The sequence below is a fragment of the Poecilia reticulata genome, chromosome 1, assembly GCF_904066995.2.
Source record: "Poecilia reticulata chromosome 1, P_reticulata-male-v2, whole genome shotgun sequence".
Classification (NCBI taxonomy): Eukaryota; Metazoa; Chordata; class Actinopteri; order Cyprinodontiformes; family Poeciliidae; genus Poecilia; species Poecilia reticulata.
The window spans coordinates 21430383-21444958 of NC_088830.1; the positions used below are offsets into that span (position 1 = coordinate 21430383).

Genomic DNA, 14576 nt, shown 5'->3' on the forward strand with positions numbered 1-14576 from the left:
CGTCTGCATAATATGCAGCATTTGCACTCCATTCTTAGTTGGGGTTACTTTTGCATTAACTACTGTATCGATGCTTTGAGGAGTTGAGAAACCTCAGCCTTCATCTCATCTGCACTGTTGGTTCTGGTGTCTCTCATCCTCTGTCTGGACATTGCTCCATGGATTCTCTGCAGAGTTTTGGTTTTGGTACAGCTGGTTTGCTTACAAATCAAGCATAGTTGTTATTGCTGAACTAGTTTTGGCAATGTGGGAAGACATGTCCAATTGGATAATTAAGTTACCATCTCTATAAAGGTAGTCAACAGTGAAGTCCATGGATAACATCCTGTTAGATAGCTGCTCTGACTTTAGATTTAATAAAATACAACAGATCAACACCAGGAGATAATCATAGTCTGAAAATTATCACTGGCTGTAGAAACTGAACTTCAAGCAGTTTTGCATACCTTTTGCATACTGCACACTGAACAGCCAACATCTTGAGCAATAATCTCTTGTGGCTGATCATCCTTGTTAAGGAATTCATTATCTATGCTGGCCAGCAGTCATCAGTTTTCCCAATGATTGTGTGTAGGCCATAGCATTTCTGCTTTCAAAGTTATGCTTATTAATCTCAATGCAGTAATTTTCCAAGAATGTAATAAATGTTGGGTTTTCATGAAAATTAACTGAAATAAACACTTGAAATATATTACCTTTTCACTTTGTGAACTGCCTTTATTTTACTGAACTGTATCAATGATATTCTGTTTAATTAAATACAAGTTTGATGTTGGTTGTAAAACAAATGTTTGCCCAAACTGAAGGTTCAAAAATGTAAGCTACTGCCATAATTATCTGTAAACAACGTAAAAGTCAGCAGTAAAGTGAAAATATGCTTTAAATGTTCACATCTATTTGGTCAAGTGGATATAACACCAGGTCTGCATTCATTCAAGATAGTAAGATCATTGCTTTAATGGGTTGACAGCATGTAAAAGGCCATAATTCAATCACATTAACTTAAAGCACTGAAATGTGAAAAACAAAGACCAGTCCAAATTGTGTTCCATCTTTCCCATATAAAATTAAAAGTAAAGCACAGGGACCAGCACTCCCCCATACACTTTCTCATATTAACATGGCTTTACATAAATGTTAGCAATGTTCTCCATGTGCTCTGGGGAACACTTGGGGAATTGCTCTATGAATGAAAGGCTGTACTGGTAGTGTCCATGCAAGAAGGCTATTGAGAATGTTAAAAATAAAATAAAAAAATAAGGTGAGCCTGGGCCTTTGGCATTAAGGGTTGCAGGGTCCACATTCACAAGAAAATATCCGTGTACGTTTGACTATCTTCTGACACCATTACCCCAAAAAACATTCAAGGCTCTTTCCATGCTGATTAACTCCTTTTATACATATAACAGAAATGACAGGTGCTTATGTTTAAGATAGTTTTGTTTTTTTTTTGTTAATTATTCCTTGTGTTAATTTTTTTTTTTTGCTTTGTCCTTGGCTTAGGGTATGAGATAACTGGATGGTAACACCATCCTTACTAAAGGGTTCTGTAATAAAACCTCAAGAAAAATAAAAAATAAAAGGAGTTACAGACCCCCACCCCAAAGAATAGCTGCCCAAAATTGGACAAACACTTTTACATGTTAGTTCTGAAAATATTATGACAAGTTACAATTTTCAACAAAATGTATCCGTCTACAACAAAAAATATACATTTCATTCCCCTTGAGATTTGTTCAGCTTATTATATGTAATAACTGGTCTGTTTTCTTTGTAGCATCGTACCCACATTCACGGACTTTGATATTGAAGAAGTACAAAGACAAATACAGTAGGATAAAATACAGTTAAAAAATACAAAAAAAGGATGTTTTTCTTAAATGATAATTTATCAGAGACAAACTCAGAAACTGATCCTTGACACGTAAAAAAAAAAAGAGAAAAAAAAAAAAAGGAAACTAGAGTTACCCCCTGAGGTCAAAAGATGAAACTATAGCCATGTCTCAAACCAGAGCTTACTACTAAATACTACACTACTTTGTTTTCTTAAGTAGTGTGCTCTAAACTGGACGTCCTTTGTGACACACATAATGTGCAGTAAGCAAGTGCACTAGTTTGGGCGTTACAACACACTAGCAAGATATTACACTAAGGAAAACATGAAGGCACCGTTATCTGAGGCACAAAACGCCTCAAGAATCAAACAACTATTGTGTCAAGGGAGGAAGATTAAAAAAAAGAGAAGAGAATTACAAGTTAAAAAGGTGATTTTGTTTTGACGAGTACAGTGCTTTGCTGAAGTACTCATTCTCACTGAACTACATCACATCTTGTACCACAACAGCAACCCACATTGCATTCAATACAATTTTATGTGATTGATCAACACAGTCGTTTATAATTGTGAGATGGAAGAACAATGATACACTGTTTTAAACGCCCTTAGACCCGCAGGTTAGGTGAGAGAACCTGCTGACAGACACAACCATTAGCAATTCACAAATCTGTCCTGCGTGGACAAGTAGCAAGAAAGTTTTTTTTTTTTTTTTTAATTAAATAAAAATTCACACCACAGATTTTCATTTGCACAAACTTTTATAAACCATGTCCTAACTTCACATTATAAAATACTTTGTCTTGGTCTATAACACAAAAATTCCATTAAAATACAAGGATGTCTGCAGTTGTGATGCGAGAAAAATGTGAAACAGTTCAAGGGGTATAAATACCTCTACAAGGCTCTGTTTGAGGCAGTGAATTGGATTAAGGCCAAATTACTCAAGAACGTCCAGTCTTAATGCATGTACAGCATATATCAGCAATATGATGTTAGAACCTGACCCAGAGATTTGCCAAAAAAGATGCGTTTAAAAACCAGAACTCTAGTTATTCTCAGTCTGGTTTGCTACATAGTCCTTCTCTCTCAAGGTTAAGTCAATTATACTCCGCTAGGCATTGTAAGCTTGTATTTCAGAGGATGTTATTATGCGCAATAAAATATACATGTATGTTAGAGGAATATATGTGGATTTCAGTCTATAAGATCTCAGGAAGGAGTACATCCAAGCATTCAGGGTGAAGACTTTGGCTTTAAAAAGTTAGTCTAAATATGCACAAATATGAAGTGCATATAAATCTTATGTCATCAAATAAAAATGGATATGAAATAGTTGAATAAAATGGAAATGAAAAAAATGGCTCGCAAATAGTCGGTCACAAAATGTCTCACCAAAAACCATTTCTTCTTAAATGAGCAAAAAACAAAACAAACAAACAAAAAAAATAAAACAAGAAATGTTTTCAAGTTTCACCTTTTCACACATGTCGCATTTCATCTGTAACCAGACTTGTTTGAAAAGGAACAAGAATTATAAAAAGGAACTGATACTTGGATTTGGAGGGCTTGAAGGGGTAAAGGTTCAAGTTTATCATTCCTCATGTGCAAGTCAATATAAAAATGCTACAAGTCGTACAACGCTTTTGTCAACGTGGCGTGTGTAAGGGCAGGCCAAGCCCCCTCCCCTCTGTAGTTTGCTTAATAAAAAAAAAGGGCTTGGATATTGGCAGGCCAGCTTGCTTATCGCTGCTGCAGTGCATAGTCTCTCCTGCACTGCATTTTCTGCTCCGGCTCTTCAGCTGCATCTTGTGTGAGGAAAGAGCAACGGTTGGAGTCTCCATCGTCTCTTCTCTCTTTTATGGTCAAAGGATCTCCTCCATCCTTTACTAAGAAATGCTGCTCCTCTCCTCTATAGGAATATGTACTCCTATCACGTCTGTTTATGTTCAACTAACCATCCGTGCAAGTGTGTCTCACTCGCTGTCTGTTTCTAATTCTGAGTCGGACCACTGCACTGGGCTCAGTCTCCCATGTCGCTGGGCGTACTCTATGACGGCAGTGTAGCAAAAATAGTACTGGTCCCAGGTTTGGATGCTGAAAGCCCTCTGCGTGCGCATCCTTCGCACCGTCTGATGAACGTTTACTGTGCCTACGTCCTCCAGCTGTGACAGGCAGATGTCGAGTGTGCAGAATGTGCCTTAAGAGGAAGGAAGGAAGGAAGAAGAGATAGATAACTGAGCAACACTCAATAGACTACAGAGGCAAATGCAAACATTTAAAATGTATAATAAATATAGATGTATTTTTTACTTAAGCTGAACTTGCATCCGACATTTTAAAAACATGAAGTATGCAGACTTGAATGAAAATAAGGCAGTGTTAAAATTTAGCTGCATCATATAAAGCATCAACTCACCCAGTCATGTAAAATTCATCATAACATCAAATTGTTACAAAGTTTACTGTAACTGCAGGTGTTATCAGGTGAGGTGACTTGACAATAGAAGTGTTTACCTGTCCGGCCAATGCCAGCACTGCAATGTACGACCACCGGAGGGCCCCCTGGAGGGCCCCTCCAGCTGGACCCCAAGCTTTGCACTGCTGCCTTCCGTCTTTCAAGTACATGCTCACGAAAGTCCAACATAGCTGAAGCACTTTTAGGCACCCCAAAGTCTGGCCAGCTGACATAGAGGTAGTGACAAACTTCCCGTTTCTCTCCAGACTACAAACATGTAAAAAAAATATATATATATAAAAAATGTAATCTTACAAACTGGCTGTGCACAAAAAAAATAATCTCACAGGCTCCCCCATAACTGAAATTGATGTTACTTTTTTTTATTTTTTTTATCTCTTTTAAATCTTAAACAGCTTTAAATTTATGCAAGCCTGTGTATGAGCCTACCTGTGTGTTGTATAGTTCAAGATAGGAGAGCTTGAAGTCCTGAAACACCTGGATGTGTGTGTTTTTAACCATAAAGTATCCATGCTGTTCAGTTCTACCCTCCTCCAGCGGCCAGTACTGACCACATTTGACCCGTCCACGCTCTACAACCCTAAGAAAACCAACCAACTTAATATTTAGCCATCAATTCTGAGTTTCTATGCATGTTGCAAAAATGTTTTAATGACAATCAAGACATCAGTAGATATTATAAAGTCTCACCTGGTGGTCATGACAATGATAAGTACCATCTGCTCCCATACCATTCGCCAGAAGTCAACAAATGTTTTTGGCAACGGACCTGAAGGACAGAAATGGAAAACATTAATTTTAGAAGTTTAACTCCACAAATCACTGAATGTGTCTTTATCTGACAGATGTCTACATTTCTCAGAATTAATAAACCCTATTTGAAACAATGCCTATGACCAATATTGATTAGGGCAACAGCATTTCTTATCTCACTTCTGGAAAAAGTTTTCAACCCTAAACTAGCGAGAGGAAAACAACAGAGCAGCTTGTAGTCACATACACGGCAAGGCGTGCATCTCTATTTGCTGTTCACAAGCGTCACACAAAAGGCAGGTAGTGTGTGCATTCATCACGTGGATGGTTTTAAAATACATCAAGACTAGTAGAGCCACGTTTTAAAGTTCCCTTTCCTCACCACTTTAACAAAAAAATCATTTCACATTTATTTAAATGAGTAATGTCAAATGCAGTAAAAAAACAAATCACTGTTTACCTGAGCAAAACATGAACCAAGTAAATTCAGAATAAAGACATGATAGGGAAAATTGTTCCTCTGTACGGTTTATCTCTACTGTTCGTTTGATACTGAAAACACTGAGTATTAGTTTGCAACAGTGGTAAGTATTAAAACAGTAGTCAACTAAGCAGATCTCAGGACCAACTTATTGGTCTACAGTTTTTGACAAAACATGCATAAGGAAAAACAAAAAGAGTTTTGAACCTTGAGTAGCGATGTAGGCATTGCTTCTCTTGTACCCATCCATGAAACTGGCATTTATGTAATCTGATGTCTGAAAAAAACAAAACAAAAGGCAGGTTCAAGTAACAGCCCAACATCCTCTGGCAGGAGAACAGCAAAATATTATTGTTTAATATTATTAATGAACATTTTATAAATATTTTGTTATACAAAGTAGACAAATGGGTTCATAGATGATGTGACGAACAGCTATAGTGGATTCTGATGAAAGGATTAATGTGGTTATAGTGTAGTACAAAACCATAAATACCCCTTCTACTTTTCACGTATTTTGTCAAGTTTCAAAATCAGGCTTCAATGCATTTCATTGGGATTTTATGTGACCAGACACCACAAAGTAGATTGTACTTGTGAAGCAGAAGAAAAATTATGTATGGTTGTCATTAGCCTAATTCTTGCATAAACAACCAAATAAAATCAACTGCAAGCTTTGAACAGAGAACTATTTTAAGAAATTGAACGACTACAACCCAAAATAAGTATGACAAGAAAGGAGAGAATTAATCAGACAAGAGGACCAAAGTAACTCTGGAGGAGCTGCAGAAATCCACAGCTGAGATGAGAGAAACTGTTGACTGTTGTTCTGCAACATTAGCGGCTCACTAATGGCAATAATAAAGAAATTATTACCACCCTTCTAAAATAATGGCCTAATTTTTTTTTCTGCCAAAAGTGATTTCTGCAGGAGAATCTAAAACAGAGCTTCAAAAACATCGTTTGGATAAAAGCATGTCTATGCATCAGACTAATCTGATTAATGTCAAGGCAAAAGCAAAGCAAAAACCTATTGATCTCTACAAACACTCCATCCATTCTGACTGAACTTGAAATATTTTGCAATGGTAAATGGGCAAGAATGTCAGTCTATAAAAGAGCAAAGCTGGAAGAGATAGCCAAAAACATAACAGATATAATTCCAGGCAATATGTGCTTTTCAGAGTATCATATTATATAAAAACATTTAATAAATAATACACTAAAGTTTGTGGTAGTAATCTGGCGAAATGTGAGAGGGGAAAAAATACTTTGAAAAGCAACAGAAAACAGAATTTTAAATATCTGCATATTTTGTCAAGAGAGTCTTAATTAATTAATTAATTAAATTTATTCATCTGAAAATAAAAGAAACAATTAGGCCAAAGATAACAAAAAGGGATAAGATTATTACCTCATCTTCATCATCACAGAGCTGACAGAGTCTGACCCGTGACTGGTCCAGGCACAGAACATCACTGTACCGGTTTTTAATCTGATTTGACATTTTCCTGTAAAGACAGTTAGGAGTTCAGTCTGAGGTCGTATGGACTGGTGTGAATCTTCTTGTCTGGATAGTTTTCCTAAATTATATTGCCATTAGACTCAGTGAAACAGACTGAGACTTACTTGGAATAGTCGAAGGTGCCGGCTGGAGGCTCCTTGCGAATGTCCTCGTACTCCTGGTAAATCCCTTTCTTCTTCTTCCTCTTGACGTACTCCACCAGCTGATGGACCATCATTCCTCCCTGGTCAGGTATGTGAACCGATACCTCCGTGTAACGATTCTCATCATCATCCGGACCCCATGATGAAGACAGGGGTGGGGACTGCGATGCAGGCTGGTTGGGTGGGCGGGGCAGAGCTTTCTGAGGCAGCGGAGGAACCCCTTCCCGTTCTTCGTCCTCATCCTCCTCCTTCACAGCTTCGTTCTGAAACCGGCTGGCGGGGTTGGTTGTGATGCCAGCTGCTGGGTCGTCATCGGCTTTCTGTGATAGCGGCGTGTTGGGGGGAGTGTCTGACTGGATAGGGGCTCGGCAGCCACGGCCGTTCACATTTGAGTTGGGACCAACGCCTGTGTTGGCTCCGCTCAAGGCCGTACCGTTCCAGTGCTGGTGGTTCCCCTGCGACTTGTCTGCACTGGAGTTGGAGCCCTGTTGGTACTGGCCTGGGCCTTGAGTCCTGCCCTCCACACCGACAATGTGGTTCTGAGGGTTAGCATTGTTGTCATCATAGCAGTTGACGTTAGCCACGGCTCGCTCAGTACCCTGGAGGGTGTGGGAAGGCACTGTACCAATGCTTGCGTTGCTATTGTCCAAGCTGTAGGAGCGCAACAGGCTTCCCACGCAGTCATGCGTGTCGTGTTCCTGTGTGTCACCCAGGGCGGTGTTGGACTGCATGTTAACACAGGACTGGATCCAGGCCACGTGGCTGTACTGGGATGTCCCACCAAGATGCTCAGGGAGGGAGGAGACTGGAATATGACTGACCAACTCGTGAGATCTCACTGTAGATACCTGGGAGGAAGAAAAATACTTTATAAAAGACTATTACCTGACTTAATAAATGTGCACCCAGGAAATTTTATGCACACACCCTTTCCCTCAGCTTTTCTCTGACAAAAAGTCGAAGAACTGCAAATGGCGCTCGGAACCAAAGCGGAGAGGACACAATGAAGACGCATTTTAATCGGGCAGGAAACGCCCCCTGAGGAATGGAAGGAGACGCACAAAATAAAACGGGCTCTTCATTACAGAAAACACACAAATGTATAAATAAATATGTATATTTACCTTGAGCAAATTCAAAATCTTGACACAGAGCTCGTAGTCAAAATTTCCATAACTTGAGTTTGTCATGTCATAAATAAATATGAGTCCGTCTCTTTGAGTTTCCAAACTGCAAATAAAAGAACAGGATGGTCACATTAAAAAAAGAGAAGGATCAAAACGATCACCTCGACATGACTGAAAAAAAATGATGCAATTCTGCTAAGCTTTTGCCGTTTAGCTTCAAATGAAGTACATGTGTTCATAGCACCTTGCAAAAGTATTCATAGCCCATGATTTTTTTTTCTCTTTACATCTTTCCTCACTGTACACAAACTTAAATTTTTATGTCATTTTGTGAAATGGACCAACACAAAGTATCACATAACTATTTGGCAGGATACAGTGTAGCAGTGGAGCAGGCAGTCAATATATTAAGGGAATAGCTTTTAGATGTACCTGCAACAAACTGGATTTAGATGTCACTTAATCAGTCAAACAGAGATGCATGTTATTTAATCTGGGCATATACATAGATTACCTAAGAAGAGCATAGAACTGAAGTAGTTTAATTTAAAATTTTGTTTCCAAGCAATCATAAAAACAACAGAATAATGACTAAAAGAGAGAAAAAGATTTTTTCTTTAAATTACTGTTTTAGCATATTCTGATTCACATCTACGCTTTTATTTTATACTTAATGACTGGTTGTTGCTTCTACCTCCTTTGCCACATGCTTCATGAGATCATGTTTGAAAAAGTGAAAAAGGGCAGAAAGAATATTGGAAACAGCTTCTTACTGGCATTAATGAACCGACTCCTGGTCGGTAAAAGTATCCTACGGTCAACAGCACAATTTAGCAAAACTGTAATGTTATGAATTAGCAGTGAAATGATCTGTTCACAAAGACGGCAGCAAAAAGCCTGTTAGAGGCCACAAAAGACTTGACGGTAGAAGTTCATCTTTCAGCAGGACAATGACCCTCAACATACAGTCAGAGCTACATAAGTTTACATCAAAGAATATCCATGTGCTACAAATACACAACAGAAACCCATAAAACCAATTCAGAATATGAGGCATGACCTGAAAATTGAAATTCACACTCACTCAGCCTCCAGTCTGACTCAAGTTGAGCTATTTTACTAAGACAAATTTGCAAAAACGTCAGAAAATGCCTGCATTTAGTTTTTCTTATGCATTATTAGATACTTTTAGTATGTTAAAAAATATTTAACAGCATCATAAACAGAACATTTTAATACCTTATAAATTAAGCATCTGGCAACAAAAAAAAAAAAAAAGAAAGAGCAGCTCAACAACAACCAAGTTTGATCACAGAAAACTGAATATCGATGCCTCACCTCTCTATGGCTTTATCCAGCTGATAGATGATGGCCTGCAGAACAGCTTTGTGGGTGGTGATGTCTGGCCGATGGAGGCGAGCAGTGAAGAGTGCCAGGGCAGCACCATTAGCATCTCGGCCAGGCTGGTGTGATCCACCAACAGGTCATTAAAAAAAATAAAGAAAAATCCAAACAAAAACAATGCACATTAAAATGTTGCCATTGCTCTACACATGTTAATCAGTCAGGTCTGCAGAGAACATCGTAATAAAAGTCCTCTAAAAGCTTGTTCTTCTCCTTTAGACTGGTGTGCAACTGCAAGACACATGTTGTTCCTTTGTATTAGGCTTCAACAACCGCATTAGTACTAACCAGGACTGTAAATTTGCCACTCAGCAGCTCAGAGCGGAGGGGCTCCTCGTCTGGGTTTATATTGATGATACCCTCTTTGATCCGGGTATTCTAATCAAAACACAGGACAGACAGAGGAGAATCATTATCATCCTTGTAATTTTTACAGCAGTTTTTTAAAGCTCTAGAAAAGCAGGTTGTGTTGAACGACAGAAGATTAAAACATGAAAAAAAGACGTACTCGTGAAAATTACAGAGGAAGAAATGAGGGATTCAATAGGGAGATAGTAAATATTTAAAGGCAAGCAAACGCTATTCACAGCACAAACACTACAATGCTATTAATAGGTCTGCTGCCACATATCAGACTCAAACTAACAGGGCAGCAGACGCACATTTTCTTTTTCATAGGAAAGGATTCTCTATGGTTGCAAACATTTTGATTGCTTTCTGTAAAAAAAAAAAAACAGAACACAGATATAGAAAAACTAGATTGTTGTGCAAATGGCACTCTACGCATCAGAGGGATTTATATCAGCTCTGAGACTGGACATCTATGGACTGAATGACATAGCACTTTGGTATTTAAAAGACAGCATCTGCATGTAGTTAGGGTTACACTGAAAAGATTAACTAACTTCCCACAGTGGAGGTTTAAGAAAGTGTGCAGAAACTAATGGAAGTAGGAGAAAAAGGACTAACTACAGTCACCAAATGATTCATGGACCGATTTGGGGCAGAACCACAGATTTAGAGAATTGGGCCAACTGTTGGTGCATAGGAGGAAAATTAATATTTATATTCATCTGCAAAAAGTCTCACATCTATGCAGTTTGACCTGATTAAAACTAGATTGTTCAGTGCAGTTCATAGGTGCAAGGCCAATCAGTGTCTAAAATGACAAACTATAGTTTGTTGGAACACAGGCCATTCCTTCCATAATGGACTACCCCCTCACTATACAACGCTAGTTGTGGCTGAAATAAACTAGAACTGAAATAGATCAACATTTTCTCAGTATGTAATCAAAATCAAACTGTATACAATCTTTAATGACAAAAAAAGTTCTGATCTAACAGCAGTACACATCAGTATTTCACCGTAACATGCGATCTGTTCCAACACTGACAAATATTTTGCTGAATTGATTTTAACACTTAATGCCGTTAGAAAGACTAGGATTTGTTGTTGAGAAAATGGCACACCGTGAATGGATACATTTTTAAAACATAGCTTACTGTAGGACTTAATAAGAAAGTACAAGTAAGTAAAAAAAAACAGGGAATGGAACAAAGCATACCTTATATGCTTGGAATAGATCGATGGCCCTGGAGACGTCAAACTTGCGGGCCATAAGAAACTTAACAGCTGTAGGCTGGGAGACGAGCCCAGCGCTGTGGGGGAGCTCCCTGCTCCTCACTTCTCTCAGGAACTCCTCCACAGCCTGACAAACAAAAAGAGATCAACTATCTGATGGAAGACGTCATCAATAGAGGCAATGTTATCCATTAGGTTTGGGAATAAATTAAAGAGATCAGAGAAAAATAAAGAATGAAATCTAATGGGTAGAAAACAGATCAGCCTTCTATATCTCGAGCTAAAGTGACATGTATGATACAGACAGCAGCTTGTGTGAATGAAAACAATCAGTTTGCCATTTATAGAGTAGGATGTATTGATCCTTCAGATGTGAAGGCAGAAAGAGTTGCACTGAACACATTTTTTTTCACATGCAAGTATCAGCTGCTCACCAGTGTCCCAAAATTAAGGAACTCGGGGCAGATTTATCGGTGCACCCATATTTAAAATGCTACTATAAATGTCTATTCATTCTAAAACTAACCCATTCTAATTTGAATTTTGTGGCCTCTGGATGCTGGAAAGAAGGCAAAAAGACTATAATGTTTGCATAATATGTGTGTGTGTGCAAGTATAATTTCAAACAGAGTTCCAGGTTATTTTGATCTCAATCTTAATTTTCTTCATCCAATTGTTATTTGTGAACAAAAAACGAAGAAAAGACAATGAAAACCAGCAAGCATGCAAATGAAAATTATTGAAGTCTCTTAAACTTCTACTTACCCATATAGGCTGTCAACAACAACAACAAAAAAAAAAATCACTAAAAATATATTTATGCTCAACTTTCTGAAAGAATTAAGGCCATTCAAGAGCAAACTATTTAAAACTAAATAATGTATTTATTATTTCATTAGTTGTAAAAAAAGGTAAGTATTCCCTGAAAAAATAGACTGATGTAATTACTAAACCATGTCTTTAGAGTGAGTGAGGACCTGCTCAATAATGTTGTTTAGTAGGAAGATCTTCCTGTGCTATTCATTTTCGGATGTAAAACATTTTGAGAGTCTTCTCTAGTTGTCAGTTCAAGATGCCGTTTGAATACAGGACTATGAGCCACACATAAAGCCAGCTGAGGGGCCTCGCTGATTGTGCCCACTAGCACAAGCTGCGGTATTCTTCAGCTTTCTGAAAGAATACCCGTTATCAGAGTTGTAAAAGAGCTAACCTATATAACTTCCTGCTGTGAACATCAGTATTAGAACGCTCTCCAGCACTCACAGGACGATCAAAGAGGGCAACAAGTCATATGCACTCCAGGAATAGCTCAGCTGTCATTAAGCGAATTCATGCCACAGGTAATGAGAGATGATGCTGCTCATAAAAACGTTATCTGCAAATCTGGGAAGCTTTCGGGAGAGCGAGCGTTAAGTAATATAGATGACGAGCAAAGCAAGCAATCATAAAAACAAAACTGCTGTCTCAAACGCAACGTGACTTCTGATATGCAGCGTCAATGTCAAAACCAAGAACTTTAATAGAAAGCGACGACAACAACAACTCTAGGAACCGGAGTATCATTTCGGCGAATTCATGATAGTACATCCGACACACAGACCGCCGCTTGTTAAGGTGGATTTGGGTCTATTTCTAGCCCGACTCTGTGTAGAATTAAAGTAAAGCTAACACTAATGTATAATTTCCAATTGTAGAATTTAGCCCCTGGAAATGTTTACACTCCACCAAAGCAGCAGTTGAGGTGATTCCAGGCAAGTCAACAATAGCTGTTAGCATTAGCTAAAGGCTAGGTTACATGTGGTAGCTGGATCTCTAACGTTAACCAACAAAAACACCCATACACAAGTTCAGAGATAATGGTACAAGCCTAAATGTTACGTTAGTACACGCATCTCGAAAACGTGTACTTGGGCCACGGTAATTTGGGTTATTAAGCATACTGACACAGTGCCGGCTAATTTCTCCCCTTTACTACAAAACGCCATCGGGCTAACACACATGCTAACTCCTGTCAGTCACACGGGAGTCAGTAGTCTAGAAGAGCGAGCGAACGAACGGCCCACGGCTGTTTACCTCGCTATTATTCCTTGAACCACTTATTTTATAAGATATATTCTTAAATGAGATCAGCCATAGATGAAACGGATGATGACATGTATACACAACGAAAATTAGAAGGGAGCGAAGGGAAAAAATCGCAAAGAAAGCCTTACCAGCTGCTCCTGAGTTGTCAAGGCTTCCGCCATCTTGAAGCCTCCGCAACGTCGCAGCGGGCGCGCCCACTGGCCGCTCGTTCACGCCCAGAGTTAGACGAACGAGGCTCCGCCTGGACTGTGTGGATTACTGGCAGCCTGTTTAATGGACCGCTCCAGCCTGCCCATTTTCCAACAGAGCACGGAGTCTATTAGAAGTTATGAAAAACATCCATCCATGCATCCATCCATCCATTTTCTTGACACCCTTGTCCCTCAAACAGCGATATACAAATAATATCTTGTATTGACTTCTATGAAGCAACTCGACAGTGTTGCTTCATTGAAGTAACACTGTAAGTAGCTCAAATAGTTCCCAGAATCAGAATGTCAAAACATACCCTCTTATAGGTCGTTGCGAAAAATGATGTTTTTAAATCCAAAAAATTCTACAAATTTCTTACAAATTGAAATTAAATGTTGTAGTGCATTCTATGAGTCGTCCATAGTAATCATGACTGTGGGCGGAAAGGATCTCCTGTAGCAGTCGGTCTTGCAACAAATCAGAAGAGATGACAGAAGACTTTACATCCTCTCATGATAATCATGATATGCTGACAGCTCAATATTCTGTCAGCAGAGATGGTATTCCACAGTAATATGTCCTAGATAACACCATCAGTTATTACTAAGTACTGCTAATCCACCTCATTTGCTTTTGCTGCTCTGACTGGCGTTAAGTTTAGAAAACCAGGTTTAGAGATAGTGGATGATTACAACTTCCTCCTTCTCTCTCTGCTTTTTGGTCCTATCCTGCATTAGCATAATACAACCATAATATAATATGATATGATACAATTTAATATAATAAAATACAATATAATCTATCAATTGTAAAGTATTAATTTCTTTTAATACTGCGGTTAAGTTTATAACACTTGGTACCTATATTATCCGTGTTTATTATATTGACCCATATGCGTTATTGTTAATATCCATAAAAAGCAGGACTGTATACGGAACTTTTGCAAAGAGCAGCCAAGATTCAGTCGGA

General features: G+C 38.6%; 1 protein-coding gene across 2 annotated transcripts; it reads right to left on the minus strand.

The window, feature by feature from the left end:
- Nucleotides 1–932: 932 nt before the first annotated feature.
- Nucleotides 933–13695, minus strand: ptpn9b (protein tyrosine phosphatase non-receptor type 9b). 2 transcript variants are annotated; one of them, XM_008412363.3, is made up of 13 exons: nt 13544–13695; nt 11314–11457; nt 10035–10124; nt 9681–9805; nt 8340–8445; nt 8143–8253; nt 7177–8063; nt 6962–7058; nt 5755–5824; nt 5004–5082; nt 4743–4893; nt 4352–4559; nt 933–4034 (listed from the first exon to the last, which is right to left on the minus strand). In XM_008412363.3, the coding sequence occupies exons 1-13, from the start codon at nt 13574–13576 to the stop codon at nt 3811–3813; spliced, it is 2325 nt and encodes a 774-aa protein (XP_008410585.2). In that variant the 5' UTR covers nt 13577–13695; the 3' UTR covers nt 933–3810. The 2 variants fall into 2 exon arrangements, with proteins under 2 accessions (XP_008410585.2, XP_081464982.1); XM_081608856.1 differs by lacking the exon at nt 13544–13695 and adding an exon at nt 13404–13536.
- Between the last annotated feature and the right edge of the window lie 881 nt (nt 13696–14576).